At 38.4% G+C, this 27465-nt stretch overlaps 1 protein-coding gene across 6 annotated transcripts in view; it reads left to right on the forward strand.

Annotated features, from left to right (window-relative positions):
- PLEKHH2 (pleckstrin homology, MyTH4 and FERM domain containing H2) overlaps positions 1–27465 on the forward strand; it is a 74468-nt gene that overhangs the window by 12723 nt on the left and 34280 nt on the right. For 5 of the 6 annotated variants that reach the window (XR_006414618.1, XM_044429370.1, XM_044429372.1 and 2 more), the window contains exons 3-11: positions 10424–10486; positions 13134–13283; positions 13968–14051; positions 15082–15163; positions 17054–17236; positions 19101–20071; positions 22794–22869; positions 23303–23394; positions 25261–25405. Coding sequence is in view for 5 of the 6 variants with exons in the window: in XM_044429370.1 (XP_044285305.1) it covers positions 10424–10486; positions 13134–13283; positions 13968–14051; positions 15082–15163; positions 17054–17236; positions 19101–20071; positions 22794–22869; positions 23303–23394; positions 25261–25405 (1846 nt within the window). In the remaining variant the exon portion in view is untranslated. The remainder of the gene's footprint in view (positions 1–10423; positions 10487–13133; positions 13284–13967; positions 14052–15081; positions 15164–17053; positions 17237–19100; positions 20072–22793; positions 22870–23302; positions 23395–25260; positions 25406–27465) is intronic. The other variant, XM_044429373.1, reaches the window with a different exon arrangement.

The raw sequence follows: 27465 nt of genomic DNA on the forward strand, positions 1-27465 counted from the left end.
TTCCTGTTTGCTAGGTTCACATAGATTCAGTCCATTAGAAAGTGGACCGTAGGAGTTATGGGATAGCACCTCATAGGTCAGAGAATAGAGTATCAGGAATGCCAGGATATGTGTGTCACTGTCCCATTTGGTACGCTATCAGACTTCAGGCCAGAACATATACCTACTTGGGTCCTGAGCTAATTTAGCTCACCAGGATGGCCACTGGACAGAATATAAGAGGACTTATTTATTTATTCATTCATTTTCTAGAATGCCCAGCCAGCCGAAGCTCTCTAGGTGGTTCACAACAACATATTTAAAAATAATATAAACTATCCAATTAAAACATACTAAAACATCAAAAAGTTGACAATACAAATTTAAAACCAAGTAAAAACAGAAAAACAAAAAGAAAGTTAGACCCTGTCTAACATCAGCAGGCTCCAATAGCTGGTTAAATGCCCAGCAGTAGAAGGTGGTCTTTACTTGGTGCCTGAAAGATAACAAAGTGGGCTCCCAGCAGGCCTCAGTGGCAAGCTCATTCCATAACTGGGGGACCACCACTATAAAGGTTCTTCTCCCAGTTGCCACCAACTGAGCCTCCCTTGGAGGTGGCAATAGGAGAAAAGCCCCAGAACTTGATTGTAGTGTCCACATAGATAGAGGTTAGTTCTGTCAGATATCATGGTCCTAAGCTGTGTAGGGTTTTATAGGTCAAAACCAGCACCTTGAATTGTTCCAAATGGGCCTTGTCTGAGACCAGCGTAGACCCTGATGAACATGCAACTGGGGCTAATAGCAAAAGCTTTGAAACCATGCAGAAGACAGCCTGTACGTTACTCAAGGGTTTTTCTCTGGAGGACCTGAGGAAAAAGCTGAAATCTTTCAACTCCAGCTAAATCTGAGACCTGGCATACCTAATAATGCATCCTCTGCCAAATGCCTATGTGCACAAGATTAAGTAGAGAGCAATGGAGGAGGGAAAAAGAAGGACAAAGGGGAACTAAGGCTTTTCATTCCTACACTTTGCCTCTTCCCCTTCATGGCACTCAAGAGATGGGACAAAGGGATGAATTGAGACTCTTCTGCATTGCTCTGCTCCTTTCCTTGAGAGGTATATGGTGAAATTTCTTTGAGACCTCTGGGATTCCTGGCATATCTCAGTGCAGCAGAGGAGACATGCAAATACTATGTAAGCCTTTACTGTATTGACATTGGGAGGGTTTGCATGACACAACTGGCCACCCTACCCAAACTGACTATAATTTAGTTATTAGATTAGATTTATAACCTGCTTTCTTCTTACAGTGAACTAAAAGTGGCTTACATCATTCTCCTTTTCCTGTTTTTCATCTTATTAAATGAATTATGGCTAGGATGTGCTTCCCCGCTGCCACATACCCCCTTGACAGCCAGGTTTTGTGATAAAAAACCTTTAATAACAAAAGTCAAGCTATGACCAGCTCAAAATAGCTCTGGGGGGGAGGTTGAAGACTATACTTTGGGATGGTTGGCAAAAGCAGCTGCCAGATAGCCACTTAGCAAGAGTGGGAAGGGGGTTTTTGCAGCTCTGGCAAAAAGCTCTGTAACAGTCAGGCTTGACCCTCAATACATTATGTCATCTGGATTCAAATGAGATGACAAGTCATTGTGGATGAAACACATCAAGGTAGTTTATAGGTCAAAATTAAGAGGCCCTGACAAATCCATTGTGGATTCAGATAACATACTAACCCACTGTTGTTCATAGAGGCCTACTGCAATTGCTTCAGCTCTTCTAACTCTTCCCATTGTTTCTGTTCTTCACTCAGCTCTTATTTACTTGCAACAAGCCAGATCTGATAGTATATTCCATATTTTAATATACAGCTAAATATTTTGCTTGAATAAAATATCAAATGAAGCCTTACTAGTAAACATAAATGAGAATTCTGCATTGTTATACCACATTCCATAAAGAATTTTTCAGTGTCAGGTGATTCGTAACTCATTCTATCCAGGATTATTCACTAAGGGGTTTTGAAGCATGATAGCTAAATCCACTCTTGAGAATTCTATAAATGTATTAAGTGTTTAGATGTATTCCAGGGAAGAGGTTTTCAAATCTCATTCCCTTTAACTAAATTTAGGTGACTTTTCACACTGGGAAATTACTGCTACTGAATTTAATAGTTCTATTTGGACATGACAGTAAAGCGTTGTGTATACTTTGTGCACTAACAGTAGAGAGCCTTAGGTTTGTAAATTTCTCCCTTCCTTCTGGTGTGGCTGTGAGAAGGGCAGGTCTTGTTTTAAACCAGGAGTTGGCAACCTTTAACACTCAAAGAGCCATTTGGACCCGTTTCCCACAGAAAAGAAAACACCGGGAGCCACAAAACTCTTTTGACCTCTAAAATGAAAATAATACTGCATATATCATTTTTTACCTTTATACTATGTATAAAAAAACTATAGTGTGTTGCATTTATGAAACAGATTGGGGGCTGTGTTGTGCCATGTGGGTCGCAGATCGGGGGCTGTGCCAGCGTGGGTCGCAGATTGGCGGCTGTGCTGGTACGGGTCGCAGATCAGCAGCTGTGCCAGCACGTGTAGCAGATCGGGGGGCTGTACTGTGCCGGCGCAGGTCGCAGATCGGGGCTGTGCTGTGCCGGTGCGGGTCACAGATCGGGGCTGTGCTGTGCCGGTGCGGGTCACAGATCGAGGGCTGTGCTGTGCCGGCATGGGTCCAGATCGGGGGGGGGGGGCTATGATGCGTATTTTGAGTGACAGAGCCGCAGCAGAGGGATTCAAGAGGCATGTGCAGGTCCAGAGCTGTGGGTTGCTGACCCCTGTTTTAAACTAACCAAGGTTTTGTGTATTGTTACATTTATGTTCCACCTTTGCCTTCAAGGAACTCAAGACAGCATACATTGTCTTCCTTCTCTCCATTTTAGTTTCACAACTACACTGTGATGTGTGTTAGGGCAAGAATCTTCTTGTTATGTACAAACAGCTTGGTTTAAGTCCAAGTAACAACCAAGCCAAGGAAGGGAATTGACAAGCCCAAATCTCCAGAGGCTGGGTTAGGCCTACAGGTCAAAGGCTCCCCACCACTGAATTAAACTGAGGTTTGTTCAAACTGGCTTGTTAACAAAGCATAGTTTAACCAGAGTTCCCTAATTCAGAATAAGAATAAGAAACTATGTTATTTTAAAATAAAATGTAATAAGAAACTATAGTTATTTTAAAAGTTGAAAACAAATGCCTCCAAACTCTTCCTTGCAACTACACTGACTTACGGCAACTGTCCAGAGCGTCAGACAGTGAATTTTCCCAACCCTACTTGGAGATACTGGGGACTGAACACAAAATATGCACTTTACTATTAAGATCCAGACTGCCTACTCCTCTCGGTTCTAGTTCACATTGATTTTTAAAATGGGTGCCCACTCAGTTTTTCCTCCTACTCCTTCCTTTTCCTTGCTGTACACACATTTTTATTCTGATTGGTAAGCAGTCTGAAGAGAGTGTAGGAGACATGAGCTGTGGTGGGTGAGATCAAGTGCACTTGCCAGTGGAAGAAAGTAGGATACAGGATCTGGAAAAGCCCATGTTGGGCTGTAGAAAGGAAAAACCAAAACAAGTTTTAAAGGAAATTGTGTGTATCATTATATTTATATCCTTACATAATCTCCTCACATTTTATCTTCATAGCAACCTGGTGAGGCAGGCTAGGCTGAGATTCCATGAATTTACCTAGTAAGTTTCATGGCTGAGTGAGTACTAGAACCAGGAAAAGGAAAAAGCAAATGTACCTTTACTTAACCACTGGCCTGCTGCAGCCTGTTTCTTGTGAAAGTGAGAGAGAGAGAGAGAAATTTGGGCTTGGAGGTGAATTAGTTTCTGTCAGACAGAGAGTGGGGGAACTGGATTTGCTTCTATCCAAGGAAAACAGAGAGAGTGCCTTCTTTGAAATGGCTGGACTGTTAGAAAGAAAACTATCTTCTGTGGAGTATTGTGCTTTGTGGCTCAGACCCTATCTCTACCTTGTAATCAGTTTCTTGAGCAAACTATTTGCCCTTCAGCCATAGTTTGCGTACAGATTGGGCCCACTCTTCTGATAAAAGCGCCTTCAAAGGTTGTGGATATAGATTCTGACTCAGACCAAGGCCAGAAGGCTCAGATATAAGCCAGGCGGTCACTGAGGATCAGACAGTTTCAAATTTTGTGAGAAAGTATAGTGAGCATGCTATTGAGGGAGGCAAAACTAAGATAATTAATTCAAGGATACAATGTCAGTTTAAGAAGGCGAACCAGTTGAGAAATGTCTAACATTCCGAGTGATTGGTCTTTAAAGGATCTGCCTTGAAGCTTTTCTGTTTTGAAGAGGAAAGATTCTCAGTTTGAAATCAACTTCTTACCATCATGTTCATTTTCCTAAAGGCAGTATCCTAATTTTGCTTGTTTCTTCTGCTGTCCTCTTTTTGTGTACTAAAAACCGGCTGAGTTTTAACATAATTAAGGCTTTCAATTAGAAAACTGTTACCCTGATCTGCTTGGAAGGAGAGGAAGAAGAGTTGCCACAGCAGTTTGCCTTCTGTGCAATGTGTGTTTTCTGACTGGCCACTCCTCAGAAAAGTCATTTATAAAAGGAGATGCTTCTAGAGCATCCATATTATGGGAGTGCCCATGACATTTTCTTGAAATGTTGAAAGTGCCCATGGACTCCAGAATGCTGGGTTTTATGAGCTTTGTGACTTACTCATTGAGCAGTGCCAATAAATTTTATGGGATCCAATGAGGTCTGTTTGGTAATTTGCTGGTGTATGCAATTCTTCTGTTTAGTGAATGCCACTATACATTACATCATGTGCTGAGTGTAGCTGATTGCAATAGAGCAACAAACAAGAGGATAAATTGGGTCTCTAGAATGTTGTAGCCAGTAAAGCCTGATACAGAGGTATGAAGAAATTATAGTTTCCTAATTAAAAATGAGGTTTTTCCCTCTTACATCCATCATATGCATGCAAGAGATGAGAATTGAAAGGCTCCAGTGAAGAGACACAAATACATCAGATTTTTAAACTGAAGTACCTAAGAGTAAATTACTAGCCTACATATGACACTAACTGAACTATTCTCCTTGAGCTATTTTTGTTCTAACAATGAAGAGAGAAAAACCACATATGAATAAATATCTAATGAGTTTAGGAAAAAAAGGTGAAATACAGAAAGCAAAGGCAATTTGTTTCCCTGTAGTATGAGCACTACAAAGTCTTAATAGAAAAAATAGTTTATACTCAAAATAATTTTGCAAAGTTCAATTAAAAGTCTTTTTATTATATTTAGAAGCATTTTTATTTTAACAATCAACCACCTATAATTTGTTTTTATAGTTTAAGATGTATATTCAGTTAGATGTTAAAATGCTGCTTTCTAATGTTTCACAACTATAAGACAGTTTTCATTAAAATTAAAATAAAATGTAATTAAAACATTGATAAGTCAGTAGTACCAGTAAGTATTGCTGAGATTCTTGTCAGACTTGAGTAATTTCCCTCCCTCTCAATTATATTCCAAGTCTTTTAAATGAATCCTGTATACCAATTCATTATACCATGAAAACTCTAGAAAACAACCTTCATAGACTTTCATGCTTACCACATGGGATATTATCACAACATTTTGACATAAATCGCAAGGTTTTCATCAGGAACAAAAGTGGGACATTCCTGGAAAAGGACACAGCACCCATGAACCCACCTCCAAATTCTTCCAGCTACGACAGTGGTTTTCAACCGCCAGTCCGTGGACTGGTGCCAGTCCGCAGGAGATTTCCTGCTGGTCCGCATGAAAAAGCCCTGAGGTGGAGCTGCAGAGTGGGGGCATATAAGATCAGCAACCCGCGCTCAGCCTGCTCTTACCACTCGCTCAGCACTGCTACCATCACCAGGGGAACTGATCTGTGCAGCTCTTTCTCTCCTCCTGCTACAATCAGCTCAGTTCCCACTCTTCCCACTTGCTCAGGGCTGCTGCCATCACCAGGAAATTGATTCGCCCCAGCTCCTTCCATGATCCACTCAGTTCGCCTGGGGACAGCAGCATCCCTGAAGGAGGAGTGGGAAGAGCGGGCTGAGTGGGAGTTGCTGCCCTTATATGCAGCTCTGAGAATGCTGCCGCTGCTCCTGTTCCCTCAACATGCAAGTGGCCCCAAGCTGCCTGGTTCTGGCCTTGTGCCGCCTGACAAGGAGTTACAGTCAGCAGGAATGCCTGAAAGATGGCAACACTCCTCTTCCTGCTCACTCAGCACTGCTGCCATCACCAGGGGAACCCAGCTGATCCTAGCAGGAGGTAAGATAGAGCTCTGATCTCATTCTGGTGTCCAAACATTCTGGTGTCCAATCATTGTCACAGTTTTGGGCATCACTGGAAAAAGAATATCTGTCTCTAAGTTACAGAGCTATTAAATTGTTACTCAAATTTTCTACCACATACTTGTGTGAAAAGAGATTTTCAGCCCTGTCGCTGATAAAAACCAAGCAGAAACAGAATGGATGTCAGTGTAGTGCTTTGTCTCTCAGAAACAACACTGCAGCCATGACTATCAAGTATTCTTGAAAAGAAACAACAGCAGATTTCACATTAGGCTTATTTGAATTAAATATTGCTCTCTAAAAATTAATTTGTATTTGATTACATTTAATTTCAACATTTTATTCTTTTATTAGCATTTTTTACTGCTCAGTTTCTGGTTATTTTAGAGAATTATTGTTTTTGGTATTATATTTGAACACTAATACATAAAATATTATATTATGCATCTAATGCTTGTTATTTCTGCCTCCAAGGTCCCCGCCCCCAAAATGGCCAGTTCCCAGCTGTGAAAGTTGAAAATCACTGAGCTAGGAGACTGAGAGAGTTGCCCAGCACTTTTCTCTCTTCTCTCTCTCACTTGGAGAAAACACCATAAGACTGTTTGCATAGCATGATGACACCTGGCACCTTTGGTGTCACCCTGAATATGCACATAATCCTAGAACAGGCTGTGAGTTATGCAAGGGTTATTTAATTCCAGTTGCTAAGTTCACAATGAGTGACAACCCATTGTCAGGAGCTGAAAATTCAGGGCGGCACCTGTAGACAAAGTAACTTATCAGGGCTTAAACAATGATCAAATAGGGAGTTAATGATATGACTGGAGAAATAATAGCTATTTGGTCACCTATACAGTAAACAGTGAACAGGGAAAGCCTGGTGGATTTCAGCTTTAAAGGCTTCCTGTTCCACTGGGTGGTGGTAGTCAAGAAGAGTCTAGTAAATATCTTTCTTCAGGCCTTAAATAATCTCATTTGATTCCTTGGAGATTGCCAACAAATGGCATTAGCAAGTTTTTAAATTGAAAGAACCATCTATTTAAAATAATCCACTAGTTTGGGGCCCTCATTTTGAGCTTCTTGTACACTGTGTAATTCTCACAGGAGCCGACTTGCATGAGTATGAGAGCATTCAAGAATATTTCCAATTTACAAGATCAAAGTCTTCTGCTGCCAGAAAGCAAACTAATTTAAGCATGCTGCAAGCTCATGTAATACTACTTAACATTTTTTTCTTGAGCCTTACAAAAAACTATGATTTAATCATGGCTTTAGTTCATTAACTAGTTGAGAACTTTTTTCTGAGCACACACTCCATTCAGCCATTTAGCCTGGGGATGCTTTGGGCATTATTCTTTGGTGCAGCTAAGACCAGACATGGCATTTAGCTGAGCAACTTTTTGTTATTAACAGTTGCAGATGAGTTGGACTGGATGGCTAATATTTGTGTTGGTTTCCAAAACAGGATTTAAGATCCACACAACCATGGTTAACACTGGTCAAATATAAATGCTGAACTACAGACATGCCAAATTTCTCTAAAATAACTAATTATTTCTTCAGAAAGTGATGAATTTATTCATATAATTTCAGACAAGAGTGGACCTTTAATTCAAGATTTCATTCTGCATTTACAAGTTTTTATGCATGTATGATACCAATCTACATTTGAGAGATGTAGCTTGGAATTGCATTATTTATCATGATATATCATACATCACCTTGTTATGTACCTCTTCCAGATAGTTTGTTTCCATGTGATCTCTCTGTGCAATTTACTCTGGGTTGTTGATGGGTATATGGAGGATAGAGATCTAAATTGGTATATGGTGGTTTATTTATTTATTTATAGAATATTTATCTGCCATCCTGTCACGAAGACCTCAGGACGGCTTACATAAATAAAATAATATAAAACATAATACAAATGAATTTCAGATCCACCCTGGCTGCAGTTAAAAACATATATAAACCAATATTAAAAGTTATTAAAATATTGTTGGAATAAAAAGGTCTTAACCTGGCGCCTTGAAAACAAATAATGATGGCGCCAGGCAGACCTCTCTGGGGAGCGCATTCCATACAACCTGCATGGCTGTTTCTTAAAACATGATTGATTTGGGGAGTAAGTTCAAATACCAACCTTTCCCTAAAGGATTAAAATGACATCATCACATTTCCTGGTGAAGGAAATTACCATATTTTTCCATGTATAGGGTGATACTTTAAAATATTTACCTAAAAATGGAGGGGCGTCTTATACATGGGGGGCCAAGAGGAGAACCACGAGTGCACTGGGGAGGGAGAGACTGGTGTGGACATGCTGTGGGTGGGGGGGAGACTGGTGCAGGTGCGCTGTGGGGGAGGTGGGTGCAGGCACACTCGGGGAGCCTGCAGCCTGCTCTCGATTGCTAAATTGTTCAATGTGTTTGGGAGCACAATGTTTGAATGTTCATGGGTAAACTGGAATGTGACTTATCTTACTTCTACTTTAAATTTCAAATGTAAATAGCCAAAATTGAGTTTATTGTGTTTATACCCTGTTTTACAGCTTCTTATAGGCACCTGGTTGGCTTCTGTGTGATCATAGTGTTAGACTAGATAGTCCTTTGGTATGATTCAGTGCGGCTTTTGTGGTAGTTAATACCTTTTGGCATATCAGTTGATGGCTTGAAGCTCTAATAATGCAATTCTAGGAACGTCTATTCAGAAGACCCATTGAGTTTGTTAGAACTTACTGCCAAGAAAATTTGTTTAGAATTGCTGTCTTAAGTTTATATTGCATATCATGCTACTGGTCTGTTCTTCTATAATATACCACAACTCTTGTTTTGCCTTTTAAATTCTTTTTGATGTTATCAGTCTCATTTATAGTGGTTCATGAAATATAATTTATTAACCAAGAAATGTAGGGTTGAGCTCTTGGCTCAGATCCAATCTATGACACTAAATGGATCATTTGGAGGTACTTCATGTATGGTGGGAGATTAAAAAAAATAACAATAGGTGCAGAGACTGACCATTTTCATCAGGGCTGCCGCATGTCAGGCAGGGGAACTTAGCTGTGAGCCTGATGAAAACTGTACACTAGTTTTACACATAGGGAAAAAAAATATTTCCCTGGTAGCAAAGGGAATCATCATTGTTGTTCCCCTTAAGGCTAATAGCAACACAAAGGGAGTGCTTTATTGGACTCAGGATCAGTAGGGTTAAACATCTCATCTGTTATACTCGAGTTCTGATGGCTGTGCACGCTTACTATTTCCTCTGTTAAATTGGGGAAAATACACTGACATGGTTCCAAGTGATACATTTATTGTCATATGTGATTTAGTTCTCACCCATGAACTCACTGGGTAGAATCCAATTATAATGTATATTTATGAAAACATTTTTAACCTGCTCTGTATCAAAATATGTGAGGATGGGATACAATTAGTAAAAACAGTTTGGCATAAAATGTCACAGGAAAAACCCATAATCCAGCATGACAACAGTAATAGTAAATCAAGCCAAGTGAAAGTCACTGAGAATCAGAATCTTGGTTGAAGAGTCAACTCTTGCATTGGAACTCAGATGAATCCAGTCCAGGTACCAGTTGGGCTGCCGGTGAAAGGGCACCATAGCCAAGAAGGTCCTCTCAGACCTCCATGCAATGTACAATTCCTAAGAGTCAGAATGCAGAGGAGGGCCCCTTTGACAGATAGCAATTCTTGGACAGGTTTATCCAAGAAGGGGCACTCCTTTCATCTAGTTTCCTTTGCTAATAGAAGACTTCCATTACTGAAACAAAAGTGGAATTGCTGAAAATCTTTTCACTCTGTTCCACTGAAAGGAAGGAATTAGTTACTTATGCCCGCTGGGTGACCTTATGTGTGTCTTAGCGTCACCCACCTCCAACTACAATATGGTGATAATTATTCTGACCTACCTTATGTACATTTGATATATGGATTATTAAGATAATGTATATGAAGCTTTTTGATCCCTCAGGGAAAGCACTGCATATTTATGGTGTTAATATTTTTTACTGGTATCAAGGAAATTTGCATCTTATGCTGTTAGTTTTTTTACTTATCTCTGTACAGATGCAGCAACTTGAAAAACAAGTTATTGATGCAGATCGTCAGGCGGAAAAGGCTTTTCAGCAGGTATACTCATAATACAGAAATACATGCAATATCATTTCTGAATAGTCAAATATTTATTGATTTAATTTTATTACATTTTAAGCCACTTTTCAGGCAAATATTTTCTCTGAAACGTTCTGGCTTATAAACTAGAAGTACTAGATATGCATAGAAGAGAAATTGGAGGGAGCAGAACTTGGCAATGGCAAAATAAAGTAGCAAGTTGTAAACAGGCATTTATTTATTTATTTATTTATTTATTTGAGATATTTCTACCCTGTCCAATCACTATGTGTCTCTGGACAGCTTACAAACAAGTTTCGATAAATGCAACAGTATAAAATGTCATATAATACAGCTTTATGAGGCACAGTTTAGGGAAATAAATAGGAAAATGGGAAATTAGCTTCAGTTGTTGGGTGGTATAGAAAATAAATAAATCACTCTGTGAAGCAAGGAACTTGTATGCTGTTCCAAGATTTTTTTTTTCAATCTTTTTGCAATGGACACATGCTTGTATTTAACCGTAGAACACATCATAAACACCTAACTAACAATGGGTTCCTGTGATATGTTATACAAAATAATTGCATTCCTCATACATGAAAGTGATCTTGTGAAATAACCCAATTTGCCATGGTTTTGGCTCCCTCAAATTACTGTATTAGCAAATGCTAGAGTTCTCTAGATTTTCTCCTCTGGTGAAGCTAAATTTAGAAGAAAGAAGATGTCATTAACTGTGAGCAGTATGAACACATCTTGGTATGCCTGATTGGTAATGCCTCCATGGCCTTAGCAAGAGTACCTGTACAAATATGCTATCAATCTTTAGATAACTAAGCCTTTTATCTTTGTTGATTTTGTAAGGTATGTTCAACTCTTCCATTATTTACCACATGCTATTATATGAGCTATGTCTATACAAAAAGCAAAAAGTGAGTTTCATGGTGGATTTTTTTTCTTTTTAGTATTGGACTAATTCTGCAGCTATAAGTAACTGTATTGAGTCTTCTTTGATCTGATCCATTTAAGTTTAATTATAGATCACAGCAAAACTTGTCATACAATGCAAAACCAGTGCATCATTGTAAGACAGGGACTATTCACCAAGTTCACCCATCTCTCCTAAAACATAGGAACAACAGATGAGATTATATTCAAAAGAAATCTTAGTGAATGGGAGATGGGGGCTTTGCAAAAATGTCAACACCATCCAAAATGGCAGCAGTGTAAATTGAGCTTCACAAAAATTCAGCACAGCTGTAATTCAAGAGTTTATAACACTGCTTCTAACACTGAATGTCCAATGGAACTAACTTGCAAGGAAAGATTCTTAATGATGTAGCCTGAAAAAGAGTCTCACAAAACTTTTAACTGATATTCCCAAAGCACTGTTAACGTTTTATATAAATGCTATAAAATGTATTATTTATAAATACATACAATGCATGTTTAATATTAAACATTTTACAGAAATGCAACTTATGTGTGCATCTTACATGCATCTCCATTTGGAATTCTGCCTATGATATAGTTTTGGTTACTTCTCAAAATTGATATTATAAAGGTAGAGATGTTGCAGAAAAGAGCAACCAGAATGTTCATCAGATTGGAGTAGTTTCCCTACAAGAAAAGGTTAAAGCATTTGGCACTCTTTTAGGTTTATTGTTGTTTGTTTGTTTGTTTAAGGAAATAAATTTGGTAGTGTACTTGATAGAATTTTATACAGTTATGTGGGTTTGTAGAAAGTAGATTTTTCTTTTCTCTTTCCCGTTCTTTTTTGATAATACTAGAAGTTGGGGTTACTGAGGGAAATTGATTGGCAGTAGATTCAGGACAGACAAAAGAAATTACTTTTTCACACAGTGCATTCTTATGGAATTTGCTGGGTCAGCATGTGTTGATGGCCACTGGGTTAAATGGTTTTAAAGGAGGATTGGACAAATTCTCTCAGGGGATATTAACTAGATTTTTCAATAAATTTACTTTTATGTTTTTTCAGTTTGGCCTTCTGCTACTATTTTTATGTGTTTTATATTGCTTATTGATACTTATTGTAATCTTCACATACTTTTTATATTGTTAGATTTTCTGAGAGGCTTTACCTGTGGTATATGAATGAAGAAATAAACTAGTGCAAAAACTATGGTGGAGGAATGCTGTTTTCATTACTTTCCATCTTTACTGAAATACCATGTTTGCTACTTCTAGAAATAGGAAACTGTATTAGATTAATCCTTGGTCTAATCCATCTGACATGTCATTATTTTTAAAGTGAGAATGGTTATGCTATAGTTGCAACCTGTTTGGATTACCATGATGTACTCTAGATGGGACTGCCTTTGAAAACTGTTCAGAAACTGCAGCTCGTTTAGGATGCTGTGGCCAGATAGTTGACTCATCTAAAATATACCCTCAACATTAAAAAATTACTAGGATGTGAACACAATTAGGACCAGGCAGAGAAACTACAGAATTTTATGATGATTCAGTCAGTTCCAGATTGATTAAATTGTATCACGTATCCTGAAGTTTTGTTTCTCTATCAGCTTTTTAGGTAAGTACTTGTAGATTTGCTTGTAGATTTTAGCACTTCCATTATTTTGTAATCTGCAATGTGTAATAAATTATTCCTGTTTTATGTATAACACTGTATTGTAACTTCTAGGTGCAGATTATGGAGGAGAAACTAAAAGCTGCTAATGTCCAAACCAGTGAGTCAGAGACAAGGCTATATAAGAGATGTCAAGATCTAGAGACTCAGATGCTAGAGAAAGATGACATTATACAGAATTTGGAGCAACAACTTATGGAACAGGTTGGAAATTACAGGTTTATACTTTTTTACATATGCATATCTTGACTGTTATAGGAGATAAGGGGAGAAAAGAAAACATCAGTATTTCCCAGATTTTCTTCCAATTAAAGTCTTGTTAAAAAATAGATTCTGTAAAGATGCCTATTCATGGTTCCTTTTGAGGGAAAGAATATCTTAGGAACTAAGAGCAACGGGTGAGAAGACCCAGACCTAAGGCGCCCAGTATGACTTTGTGCCTTATAATTTTGTCACTATTTCCCATCTATTGTTGGGACAATGCTGGCAGCCATGGTAAATGCTGTACAACAGTGATTCACCACACACTTTAGACTCAGGTCCTAGGACCCTCTGCCAGCTTGGCCAGTGGTCAAGTGTGTATTGAAGTCTAAAGTTTTCTGCTTTTTACCACCCCTTCTGAGCAAAGTCAGTTAAGGCATTCGCAGGGGTTGGAAGATAGACTGATAGGTCATTTGTAAGGTTTAGAAGCTGGGGCTGGGAAATAGCCAATTGTGCTTTTTCTGTAGGGAGTATTTTCTGTAAGGGGTTGAGTGCTGGATATTATAATCTTCTTGCTAAGCTTTATGCTGCTTTAATAAGTAAGGTTATTTCATCATATAGCTGATAGCAGGTTTTTAGGGTCAGATATGCAAGTTACAAAAGGCTGGATCTGTCCTGTTGTTTCAGAAGCAAATACGAATACAAGAGGCAAAAATTATAGAGGAAAAAGCAGCTAAAATAAAGGAATGGGTGACTATCAAGCTTCATGAGGTGAGTCACACTATGAATAAAGTTCAGAGAGGAGAATTCACAGATGTTTGAAGTCAATGGATCAGTTCCCTATAAGTGTGCAATATATAGCATAGTTGGGAAAACAATTTATTTAACAAGGCACCAGAGTTATTAGTAATGTTTCCTAAGTATAAAGTACAAGGATCTTCTGTAAACAAAGTAGCAACTCAGAACTGCTTAGATGAAAATCTTAATCAAGTAATTAAGGTTTCATGAGGCCAGAGCTACTGTTTCCCATGTTTTGTTTTGTTTTGTTTTTTTGCCATTAGAGCTTCAAATGTGAGTTTTTAGCTTTCATTTGAAGTATTTGCAAGGCAGAGGATGCTTGTTAAATTCCTCCATGAAAGTAACCTGGTTTTTTAACATGTAAAATTGCCTGTAATGGACCTTAGCATTTGCCTGTGTACCACCCATCTTCTGCAAAGGTAGATGTTTAACACATAGTCATAGAGTACAAAGCTATACATATTTGGAAAGAAGAGCTTCTTACAAATCAAGCATACTCCAGCCAGCATGAGTTTGCTGTAGGGATTTTGGGAACTGTAGGACTTTTTTCTGCCTAACATGCACAGGATTGTACCCTTAGCATTTCATATGTTAGTCTTTTTTGGAACATAGAAAACCCAAAAAAGAAAAGCAGATTTTTTTGTGGCAAAGATGAGGTACTGTATTAGATGTTATAACTAGTTCTTCCTAATACAGAAGACAGTTGGGATATATTGGTAAGGAAAATTTCCCCTTTCAATAAATAAAAAATGGGATATGTTTTCTTTTAATTTTTAGGAGCAAATAGATATTATAACAGCTTACACTATTTTAAGCTTTGTTTTCATTTGTGGATTTTTTTAAATATAGACATACGTAGAAAACATTTTAAAAATAAAATTTTGAAGGAATGTGGATAGAGGTTGTAGTTCATGTCAAAGAAGATGAAAGAGAATTATGGCCTTCAAACTAATCTTTTCATTGCTCTACTAATGAGAAGGAGATTGTGTCTTTATGCTTACAGCTGGAAGTGGAGAATCAGAACCTTCGCATGATCAATCAAAATCAGATTGAAGAGATTAGGATATTGCAGAACAAATTGCAAGGTAAACTGCTGAAAAGATCTGAACACAACTTTGTGTATTGAATAATGACTTCATTTACATTAGTACAAATGCCTGTATTCTGAGTATGTGTGTTTGTGTATATACACAGACATACACTAGAGAGGTGAGGAGAGTAGTAACTAGAAGGGCCTTCTTGGTAGTCGTGTCCTGACTTCCCAGAGAGGTGCACCTTACACCATCACTGCTATCATTTTGGTGCCAGGCTGAGACATTTCTCTTTTCCAGCAGTTTTAACAGCCAATTTTAATGAATTTTGATTTTACTTTGACCCTGGCTTATGGTTTTATTTTAGTTTGTTTTTTATTTATTTCTTAATTGAATATAATTGAATGTAACAATTTTAATTTGTTTGATATGTTTTGTATTATTAATGTTATGGGGTTGTTTTTAGTATTCATGTTTTAATCATTGTAAGCTGCTCAGGGAGCTCAACTATAAGCTATTGTGAAGGCATAATAATGGAAATAATGAGTAAATAAATTTAGAATGGATTTGGTCAGATGCTGGTCTGAATGAAAAGGATGCTCAGGCATGGGAATTCCGACCTTTTCATCAGCACTGTAGTTCTTGCACCCCACAAAAAGCTTTTTTTCTGAGAGTTCAGGGACCTTCAGCAATGGCTTGGAATATGGGTTGGGGGAATGCTGGAGGAAGGAAGACTAGCCCAAACTTGGGGAAAAGCACTTCTCATTTGCACTAATATTGGATGCACCAAATATTTATCAGTCACTTCTCTAGTCAAGGGCAACTGAAGCAACGTTTTAACTGTTAAAATACATTGAGGTTGCTAACATGTCATAGCAACCTGCCTGGCTATAAGCTGTAGGGAGTTGGTTGTTGTGCAAGTAACCTACATTGATCCTTGACAGATGAATGGGCTCACTGTGGGCTGTTGGCCTCCACCCTGTTTTAACCCTTTTTCGGCATCTACAAGCAGTCCAGTCCCTAACAGCAACAGTGCTTGCCAACTAAATTTAAACAAACAATTAATTGCAATTGTACAACTGTGCACTTTCATAATTGCACTGCTGCAGGGATTTGAAGCCTCAGCTGCAGCACTTTTCAGGGGAGGAGGTCCGCTGCCAAGGGGCTGCAGGTACCATGCCTGGACTTGCACAGAAGAGTCTCCATATACATTTTTCTCCACTTTGGGTTTTCTTAGCAGCTGTCAGAAGGAAAAAGAAAACCGAAAAGATAGAGGAATCTTTAGCTGTGAAAAAGTGGTTTGAGGGAATTAAAATTCTCCTTGTAGCAAGTTAGCCTATCACCCTCTCTTCTTGTAGCTATACATAGCCAATTCTTTCAAGTGTGTCTAAAAGATAGATATAGAATATTAAAAATAACATTTATACACATTTTTGCAATCTTTTTTTCATGGCTTGCAGCAGAAAAGGGAGGAGGCTGGGACATCTGTCCCCCAGCTGTTGTTCGGTCTTTTTGGAGGTGGACAGAACTGATGCTTGCCTTGTAGCCCCATGGCAAGAGCACCGAAGGATTTTTTTGTCACTGTTGCCATTGGTTGTGATAGTTTATTTCCCCTACCCCCTATGGCATCAGTTATCCATGGGTATAACAACATCTACAATAACCCCGGGGGTTGTTGGGGTGACTTGTAGCTCATTCACAGGCCACCTGTGTCTGACTTCATACGACACAACAATCCATCATGGACTGAAAACCCATTCAATCTGTGTTCACTTAAAATACTAAAATGAATGTTGAAACAAACCTAATGAGAGAACAGTGGCAGTATAAATATAATAGTGTTTCATCCGGAAGGGTTCATCTTGGAATATTTAAAGTAAGAAATCTGTTAATATGTAACTTTAAAATTGATCACACATCAGTATTTTTATTATTACTACACAGAGCTGCAGGGGAAGAAATCTGTTCCTTCTGGACAAAAACCTGGAGAAGGACAAAGATTGAGCAGTTTGACTTTTGGATGCTTCTTAAACAGAGCAAGAAGTCCTCAACAAGTTCTCAAACCTGAAAATACAAGCAGTAGTGCATCAAAGCAAGCTGAACTTAGTGAAGGCAACAGCAGTCTAGGTATTCTGGGTATAGTGTTTTTTTTAAAAAACCCTATTGATTCAGTCCTAAATAGATTACTAGACAGTAATTTTCATTGATTTGAGTGGAATATGCTTCCACACAGGTGTTCCTATTTTGGTTGCAGTCCCCAGATGATCATAATTGGCTTATGATCCAAGAGATCTTTTTCCCAGTATGAAGTTGCCATAACTACAGTAATACAGTGGTACCTTGGCTCACGAACTTAATCCGTTCCACGACTCTGGTTGTGATCCAAATTGGTTGTGACCCAACTCAAATTTCCCCATAAGGTTCAATGTAAATAAGGTTAATCTGTTGTGTAGCTGTTTTTTTAATCAGAGAAATTTGAAACGAAGTGACAAAGAACAAAGTACTGTACAGTACAGTGGAGAACACTAACCTAGGTGGTGGGGGGAGATTATTGTTTTGAGGGAGAGTACCCCTCCATAAGGACATTGGGGAGATCTCTTTCAGGGGTTTCCCCTCTTTGTCTCTTAGCTGCAGGGTCAATTTTGGTGAAAAATCTGTCTATAGTCACTTGTTTTTTCCTGCGCTGCATAACCCTCCGGAAATGAGCGACCACGTTATTGTTCATCAGATTCAACACTCTGTTTGTTACATTTATGTTGGGTTGGTGCTTCTCAAAGAAACCCTGGCATGGGCGTGCTCCTGCAGGAAAGATGGGCTCAATCTGGGCCATCTCCCCCCGCACCAGCACGATCGTAGCCATCTCCTCACCCCCCGAGTGGGGAGATGGCCAGGATCACAGTTGCATTCGTGCAGGTAAGACGTGTGTGATCACGGGTGTGCTCCTGCAGGAAAGAAGGGCGCAGCACAGCACAGCCCAGCCGTGATCACACATGTGTTCTCACTCGGGGGGGGGGGGGATGGCTGCGATCTTGGTCGCCACCCAAAGCGGAGTTCGTGATCCAAGTCAAAATTTTCATGAAATTTTTGTTTGTGACCCAAGGCGTTCATGAGCCAAGGTACCACTGTAATTCGACCCTGCTGAAGTTAGACAGGTAGTGCTGTAACTGCATCACTATGATCAAGCTGCATAATTATGTTTGGGCAAATGGTGTTGCTCTAGCAGAAGCTTGGTTCTAAACTGAGTGCAAAATGGAACGCCAACTAAAGTTACTTGCACAAATGTGGTTGTGCAATCCATTGTGTATTAAACATGTGCAATTGCTCAAGTATAATGCACAAGTGAGATCTTGTATAATAGGATGGCATACAAAAGCTTTTAATAAATAAATAAATAAAGTGTTAGTGGTGCTCCAGTAGCCCTTTTAAAGTTTCTGGAATGATATCATTGGCTATAGCCCTTAGTTGTAGTAAATCATATTTGAAATGTCCTCCCTAAGAAGTTCTTGAAACCAAATGTTCCATCCTCTTGGCACTTGGCTTTCCCACACTGTCATCAGTGCTGTCTTTGATTATTAGTTTTATCTGTTCTGCTTTTGATGTTGTTTTACCTGTTTGCTGTTTTTCTTTTTTTCATTTACTCATATAATTTATATTGTACTCTTCCTCACAAGGATCCCAGGACTCCTTTTAGCATACAGTTTGTATAAACGTATTCTTACATAACTGTTTTGTAGCTTAGGTGGTAAGTTAGAAATAGTTTCTGTTACACATTCCTGCTGATCCTGAACATATTTACTCAGAAATAAAATGGATTGCTTTCAGTGGTACTTGGCTTATGGTAAGCTTCTTAGGCTGATGTTCCAGGACTGGATGGTAAGGTCCCAAGAGTTAGCTAAATTGATATCACTTGTACATGTGCCTTACAATTTGCAATCTGCTAACTTCATTGAAAGCACTTTGCCAAACAAGGTATTATTCTCTACATTTTTAGAAAAAGAAATCCAGGAAACTTCCACTGCCAGCCAAATGTTTGGGAATAATAGAGCTCTGAAGCCACTACAGCAAAACTCTTCCATGGCAGAACAAAGAAAAGCAATAAAATCAAAAGATCTGGATAACAGTATATCAAAGAATTCTTGCATTACAGTAAGTGACTGGAGCTCTGATGAGGATGAAGGAAACAAAGGAAGATCAAAATCCAGATGTATATCTACCATTTCAAGTCAGACATCTGAAGAAGGCATGGGCTACAGCAGAATTGGGAGTGAAATGTATTTGACAGCATCAGATGACAGCAGTTCTTTACTGGAAGAAGAGAACTTCCAAACTCAGGGAAACGTACACAAGAAACTATATTCCTGGCAACAAGGATCTGCATGGAAAAGCCAGAATCATTTAGTTGGAAGGAGCTTAGAATCTTTCAGTGAAAAGAAAGATCTTGATAGTTTTTCAGATGAACTAAATAAGAGGTTTCAGTTGCACAGGCTAGATTATTCATCTTCCTCAAGTGAGACAAATACTCCAAGTCCTATTCTAACTCCAGCTCTAGCTCCTAAGCATCCAGCACTGATGTCAGCAGCAGGTTCTCAGTCTGGCAGGCAGTGTGATTCTCCATCAAATTTGCCACCTCCAAAGCTAAGAACTCCTAGTGTCTTTACACTAAGTGCAGCACTGGCAAAAAAACATTTTAGCCAACCTCCTCTATGTTCAGACAAAATGTTTGGCAGAAACAGAAATGCTATAAGCATGATACGTCCTTTCAAGCCTCAGGAAACAGACATTGATCAGGTGGATGGAGAAAATACAGATATTTTAGAGAAGATGGAAATTAACTGTAATGATGAATTGTTTACCTATGACTCCTGTGAGACTCAATGTGAGGAAGCCCTTGACTCTGGAGATGCAAAGAAAATTGCAAACAACAAGCCTCCTACCCCTCCGTTGCACCGATTCCCCTCTTGGGTAAAAGCTCTTATATATAATAATATTCCGGTTTTTTAAGTTAACCAGAGATCATTCACAATCTCTGGTTTTTAAAATGTGTCCACTAAATGCAGTTATCTGCTTTAAATATGAACCTGTGTACTATCAGTGATGATAATGCTTTATATTTAGTGCCTGTTTTGAAAGTTCCAATTTCATATCTCTACAGTCAATAGTCAATTTTACTGTGCAAAATATGTATTCCTAGTTTGAACTTCCATGAGACTGGCCATTAATTGTTGTTGTAGCAGATTTTTAGAAAATGTTTTACAATTCTCCTTTTCTGCCCTTTTTTAGCAAGTCACGGGATAAAACCTGGACAGCAGAGAGGAAAGTTGAAGTAGAACAGGAAAAGTCTGAGTCAGAAATGAGAAAGTCAAAGATGGTTTGGGAGCATTCTTCCTTACCTAGTTGGGTCCTGGGTTCATATAAAAAAGAGAAAGTTTTGGAAACATTGAAATTATGAAATGATTTATTAAATGATTGTCCAGGAGAAGCAGAGACATGAGTGCTTTAGCTAATGCCCCTTCCCTCCCTATGTAAAAGTCTGAGGCCCCTTCCACATCATGTACAATGTGTGACATACTTTGTCTGATCTTAATTAGATGATTTAATTATGCCAAAGCTTCACACATATGGCCAGAGATATGGCCACCTTCAATTAAACCAGAATCCCCGTGGACAGGGGCTCTATGTGCATATTTGAGTTCTTATATATACAAGACTCTTGATTCAATATAGATAAAAAGCCTTAAATCACACCGAGTTACAAAAGTTTGTTTGGAAAATGGTTGCTTTTTTCTTTTTTGCACATTTCAGATGATGAATCAAAATAGCAAATTCAGTTGATTTCAATTTATGATTTCATTTAATAATAGAACTAAAATCCTGAGAAAACTATATGAATCACTTCATGAGCAATGGGGAGACATATGTATAATTAGTAGACAAAGATTATAAGCTGAAACTTTGAAGCTGAGAAAAATCAAATATTTTTAAACTTCCTCATGTTAAAAAGATATAGCATTTGTATTCAAGAAAGTCAGCTGTAAGAAGAAATGTACACATTTATGGTTAACAAAGTAACGTACCCCACTATGAACTATGAACTTCCATCTGAAAAGGAAAACATTCAGTTAAAATGGTAAGATCAAATAACCACTTCAACTCAGCAAAATCCAAGCTAGATCAGACCCATGGTCCATCTGGTCCAGCCTTCCACACAGTGACAAACAAGCTGCTTCTCCAAGATTTTTTCCAATCCCTTTGAAAGTCATCTAATTTGGTAGCCATTACTATTTCGTGTGGCAGCAGATTCCACAGGAAATGGAATAGTTTAACTATACACTGTGTTGAAGAAGTACTTTCTTTAAATTTGTCCTCAATCTTCCAATCTTCCAACCAATTTTATGGGATGAACCCAGCTTTTAGTATTAAAAGTCCCCACTTTCTCCCCACCATGTATATTTTTAAACACCCTATTATGACTCCTCTTACTCACATTTTTTCTCACCAAACAAATCAAGCCGTTGTAGCTGTTACTCATGAAAGAATTGCTTCTCTGCACTTTCCCCAATTCGGTAGAGGGATTTTTCAAGTAAAGCCACCAGAACTGTACACAATATTCTAAGTGCAGTGGCACCAAAGATTTATAAAAGGGGACTATAATCTTTGCAGTTTTATTTTCAGTTCCTTTCCTAATTATGCTGACAATGGAGTTGTAATCTCTTCTCACAGAGAAAAAGCTAAAAAGGTATCTAGGGATTCCAGCACAGTTGAGCCACAAAAGCATAATCTTTGAACATCTTGCAATATCCAGTTTGGCAATGCATTGAGATAATATGTGTTACTAAAGTTGCCATCTAATTTTGGATAATAATCAAAGTTTAGGGACCTGTACTCCCACTGTATATGCATTACCTAAAATTTTCCTATTGTCTCAGTTGCTTCCCTTCAATTTTTTTATGAATTGATTTGATGGCTTGGTTTGGAAGGTGCTATGAGTAGGAAATTGTCCCTAGCATCCCCATTGTATGGTTTTCGTGGTTTCCGTTCAGTTACCTTTGACTGTTTAGAATAATGTGAGTTGCTATGACTTACATAGTAAAAGTAACAAATAGAATAGTATTTGTTCCTTCATGTCGGTAAGTTAGCTACAAAAATGGATGCAGGTATATTTTAACTCATTTTAATCTATTTACATTTAAGTCCAAAACACATCTTCTTAAAAAGGAAGTTTCCTTTATTTCAAGTGCAATAACAAATGCATAGGAAATGGAATGTTAATTGTGTAAAGCACAAGTATGAATGCTAAAGAAATATTATAATTCAACAATGATGATTAAATTCCACTCAAATTTTATACTGTGAACAAGCTGATGTCTAATGGCAGAAATATCTCAGTATGGATCAAACCAATCTATATTACTAACACAGAAATATTGCAACATTAAAACAAATCTAGTTGAAATCCTTTATGAGGAGTGACTGCAAAAAAGGATAGCATGAACAGAAACATTAAAGTATGACAGCGATACATCCATTTTAGACCTAATTGCTTATAGTCCTTTTCTGGGCTAAGAGAAACATGTCTGTTTCCAGTTGAGCTGAGTGGACTGTAGGCACGCTGAGAACACAAGCTTAAAGTGTTGGAAAGAAAGCATAAAGACGTATATTATAAAAAATTTTGTTTACATGTCAGGAAAACAGAATTTATGCTGTTGCCAAGTCAGGGCTACACTTCTCTGAGGCCTTCAACATGGATGCCTTCAATAAAAGTAAGTTGTCAAATCTCTTACTGTGACTGAACTCATAACAAATATTTAGGAAGCAAACCCCTTTGAACATAATGAAACTTTCTCTGAGTAAGGACGAAGATAAAAAAATCTTCTGCTTGACACTGAGAAATCCAGAAGAATGTAAAGCTAGATCTTGAATGTGTTTTTAATTATACACATTATATCCACTAATATAAAATGAAACTCAGATACGATAGGGTTCTGTTACTTCTGTTTCTCAGAACTTAAGTTAGCTTTGTTCAACCATACAGAAAATGTGTTCTTGTTATATGACCATGTGTACCTCAGCTCTCATAAAATTATATTGGCCAGATTAATTCTTGGATAGAGCCTTAATCCAGTGAACAGCTTTTATAAATAAAAGTAAATATGGCAGCTAAAGAGGTTTCTGAAAAAGTATTATTTATTTCAGGTTCTGCTTCAACTTCGTATTCACCATCAGGACTCTATACATCATTAATATATAAAAATGTGACTACACCTGTCTATACCACTCTTAAAGGGGTAATTATTTTGTTTAAAGTTGTGTGCTGGAGTTTGAGGGATGCAGTTTTAGGGTCCACTTAACAAAAATGTGGCAGTCCATATATGCCATAAGAATGTACTCAGGGATTTGGTGTGGGGTGGGGTGTTTGAGGTGCTGGAAAAGCAATTGTTGCTGCTTAGAAAGTGTAATAAGTGGGTTATCTAATTGTTATCGTGTGTGTGTGTGTGTGTGTGTGTGTGTGTGTGTGTGTGTGTTAACAGAGAAAACAGTATTACTATTAGGAAAACTTGTAGAAATAAATTTGATTACTGCCAAAGCACTGTTCTCTTTTCATGTTCCAATAGCTTGCAATATCTCATCACAATTTCAGTTCTTTTCTGATATCTTTTGTAATATGAAGAAGCTTAAATTGTAAAATACATATGGTAAAATACTTAAAAGGTGGGGCTTTCCAGCAATGTGCTATTACTTTAAGTGCCAAATGCAGAGCCTGAATGTAACATTAAAATGTAATAGAGCCAGAAATATTGATGGAAAGAATGTGAATGCAGAGAGCCAATACTGGTTACCAAACTCCAGCACAGCAGAACTTTATTTCTGAATAAGAAAACAAAGTAAACAAGATGCATGAAGTATGAAGAGGAGCTGATATGTATTCTTTCTGAGTAGAACACTGTGGCTAGTTGTCCAGAGACAATGAGGAGCCAGCAGCCAAACTTTCTCATACCACAAAAATGTATAGTAGCATCTAGGGCATGCCTTTCTAACCTGAAATGGAGCCAAATCATGTCCCAAAGACTATATTTTGCAAATTGTATTTTGAAAGATCAAATCGACCAGGGCTTTTAATTGGACAGCATTTCTAATACTGAAATTATTAAACATATATGAACATAACCAGCCAAATGCAGATCAGCCCTTATTTATACAAGTATAGCCTGCAGAAAATATTTGCAGCTGCTTGAAATAACAAACGCTGTTTTCTGCATGCTGCTATTCTGGACACTTCTTCTGACTCTTATAGTAGTATAATATTTTAAAGCCACCTTTTTGGCCCTGAAGGTCACATCTGGAGTATGCTATTCAGGGGCTGCAGGGCAAACAGATGCATATACCCACATGCACAACCAATTTTTGTAACCAATTTAAACATATTCCCAACAAGCATACAAAGCATAAACTCTATACATATCTGCTTAGAAGTCAGCCCCAATGCAACCATTTTCAGGCATAAAAAGTGCAGATCAATTTTCCATGTTTTCTCAGAAGTAACCCTCAGTAAAACAGTTCCCAGACTTTGTAAAGTATAGCTAAATCCTATGCATATATAGACAGAAGTAGCCATTGGCATAATGGGGTTCATCAGCAATCAGAAATAATGAGCAATTTAGAGCTAATTTTATGGCAGCTGAGGAGGACCTTAGGATTGTTTTGTGACCTCAGAGCTGGAGCCCTAAATGCTGAGCCCCCACCCTACCCCTGTTGTAGAAGGCATAGAAAGAACCACATTGGCTGCCTGGCTACAGTCAGAAGCCTGCTTTGGAGAGGAGGAGCTTGGTGTGGGGATAGGGGGAGGTTGGGGCTTATGCAATATTCAAGCAATGCCTCTGCCTCCTTATCTCCTCCACTGGAGCACTTCATCTAGACAATTAAAGCTGACCATCTAGAAGAAAAGCAGGATACAGGGCAGAGAAGATTCTAGTGCTATTGCAGTGATCTTTTCTAGGAGCTCAGCAGAGCAGCAAGGAAAAGTGGGTGAGGGCTACGCTGCCTACAGCTGTGAGCCGTATGTGCTCCATGGGCTGCTGCTTGTGTACTGCAGTTTAAAACCATCAAACATGCAAATAGTATGTGAGTTATTAAAAATAATTTGTTTTCTTTAGAAAGCAACACAAATCAGCAACAACCCATTCTTAGATGACTCCTCTGGGTCTGAAGAAGATGACAGTTCTCAGTCTAGTTCACGGACATCTGAATCAGACTCCCGGAGCAGAAGTGGCCCAGGTAGCCCACGAGCTATGAAACGCGGTGAGGATTCATAATACAGTGGATAGAATTATTCTGAGTATTTTGGAGAATTGGGGTGCCACTGAATGTTTTCCACTGTCTAACATACTAGATGAATGTTTACATGTTTAGGCTTATACTTTAAGCTTCACAGAACAAAGTAAGTTGGAAAAAAGCACTCTAAAAAATTACAATATGTATTTCTAAGACATATAAGAGGATCTGTTTCTAGTTAACTGCACTGTCATTTCATGTTCCGCAACTTTCCATCACAGTGACAAGGATATATAGTTATGCTTCATCCATTTAGAGACCATATATTTTGAGTTTGTAGAACATTGAAAATCCACACACACAAATTAGAATTAAATCATCTAAAAGTCCATACTGTTTTCCACTAATTGCTATACAGCAAACAGTAATAGTGATCATCTCTTTATTTCAGATAGCTGAAAAGTATTTCTAAGTCAAACAGTGTATCATTTCCACAGAACTGAATTAACTATGGGTGTTACACAACAAAGAAGAAAACAATATCATTAGATCTGACTCTGGAGTATTATACAATTCTTATTGAAGAAAACATTGAAAGTAGATCCATATTGAAGCCTGTAATGAGTTGTTGAGACTGATGTGACTTCCTTCTGGAATAGCTGACAAAGGCACAATAGGCCCTTGTAGATCAAAATCAGGACATAATTTGTGAATTGTCAGTGCCAATGGTTCTTAGAATGAAGAAAAAAAAACCTCAGCTCGATTTAGAGAACCAGGAAAGAATAAAAAGAAGCAGGTGTGAGCCGAGGGAAAAATGGTAAAAGATTATTTAATTGAAAGGAACTTAAGGACAATCCACTCTACCTGTTGCTACAAGGTGTGCTTCCTATGCACTAATCGCGAATAGATCAATGCATCTGTTGTGAGCAGAGCAAACAACAGAAAATAAATGGTCTTTACAAGTAAAGAAAGCAAAACAAGGCCGCACAATCTTCAAGTGTAGCTGAGTCACGCAACAAACTGCAATTTGACTGAACTCATGACGTTCCTGCATGAGCCTCCTGCTCATGTGCACTTACCCATCAAAGAGTCTCAAACCACAGTTTCCCATGATTTATGAACTGGAACTTGGCTTAAGTGTTGCCCATAAACCTTGCTTGTTATTCATGCACACTCAGAAGAAAATAATGTTTTGGGTGGCCATATTAAGTCTGAATTGCATTATTCAAGCTGAAAGCCTAAGAACCTTGTTCTGATCATATCCAGTATGAATTGGGTTGAGAATTTCCAGTGTAAAGTAAACCTATCCAGTGAGTCATCCTAAAGAAATTTATTTTGAGCAATTCCACAGCAATTGACTGGGTTGTGTCACTGCTTATTCACATAGATAACTGAAAATAAAAATACTGTACATCTATGCAAAAGAAAAAAGTTAAAATGCCATAACTCAGAGAAATGTTCCTGGCATATGATCATTACCATATCTGTTTCTAAAGGACAGGGAAATAGTATAATTCTTATATTATTTTTCATATATTTTGGTGGATGGATCAAGTTTCCAGGTAAGTGACTTTGGCCCTGTCCTGGGTGGGGTTGCACTCCGTCTAAAGGACAGGGTCTGCAGCTTAGGAGTGCTTCTTGACCCACAACTGTCCCTGGAAGACCAGGTGATGGCGGTGGTGAGGAGTGCTTTCCTTCCTGGTCCAGCAGCTGCATCCTTACCTGGACAAGAACTGCCTAGCGACGGAGACACACACTCTGGTAACCTCCTGGTTGGACTAGTGTAACATGTTCTATGTGGGGCTGCCCTTGAAGATGGTCTGGATACTTCAAATGGTACAAAATATTGCCGCCAGGCTGCTGTTGGTCATTACTCTCATATAACTCCTCTATCAGCTCCACTGGCTTCCCATTGATGTCCGGGCCCAATTTAAGGTGCTGGTCATGACCTACAAAGCCCTGAACAGCTTGGGACCAGGATACCTAAAGGAACATCTTTTTCCCTATATGCCCTCCTGCCCCTTAAGATCTGCAGCAGAGGCCCTGCTCTGGGAACCCTCCTTGAAGGAGATCAGGAGACAGAATAC

Source organism: Varanus komodoensis, unplaced genomic scaffold (genome assembly GCF_004798865.1).
Source record: "Varanus komodoensis strain SLA01 unplaced genomic scaffold, ASM479886v1 scaffold2, whole genome shotgun sequence".
Lineage (NCBI taxonomy): Eukaryota > Metazoa > Chordata > Lepidosauria > Squamata > Varanidae > Varanus > Varanus komodoensis.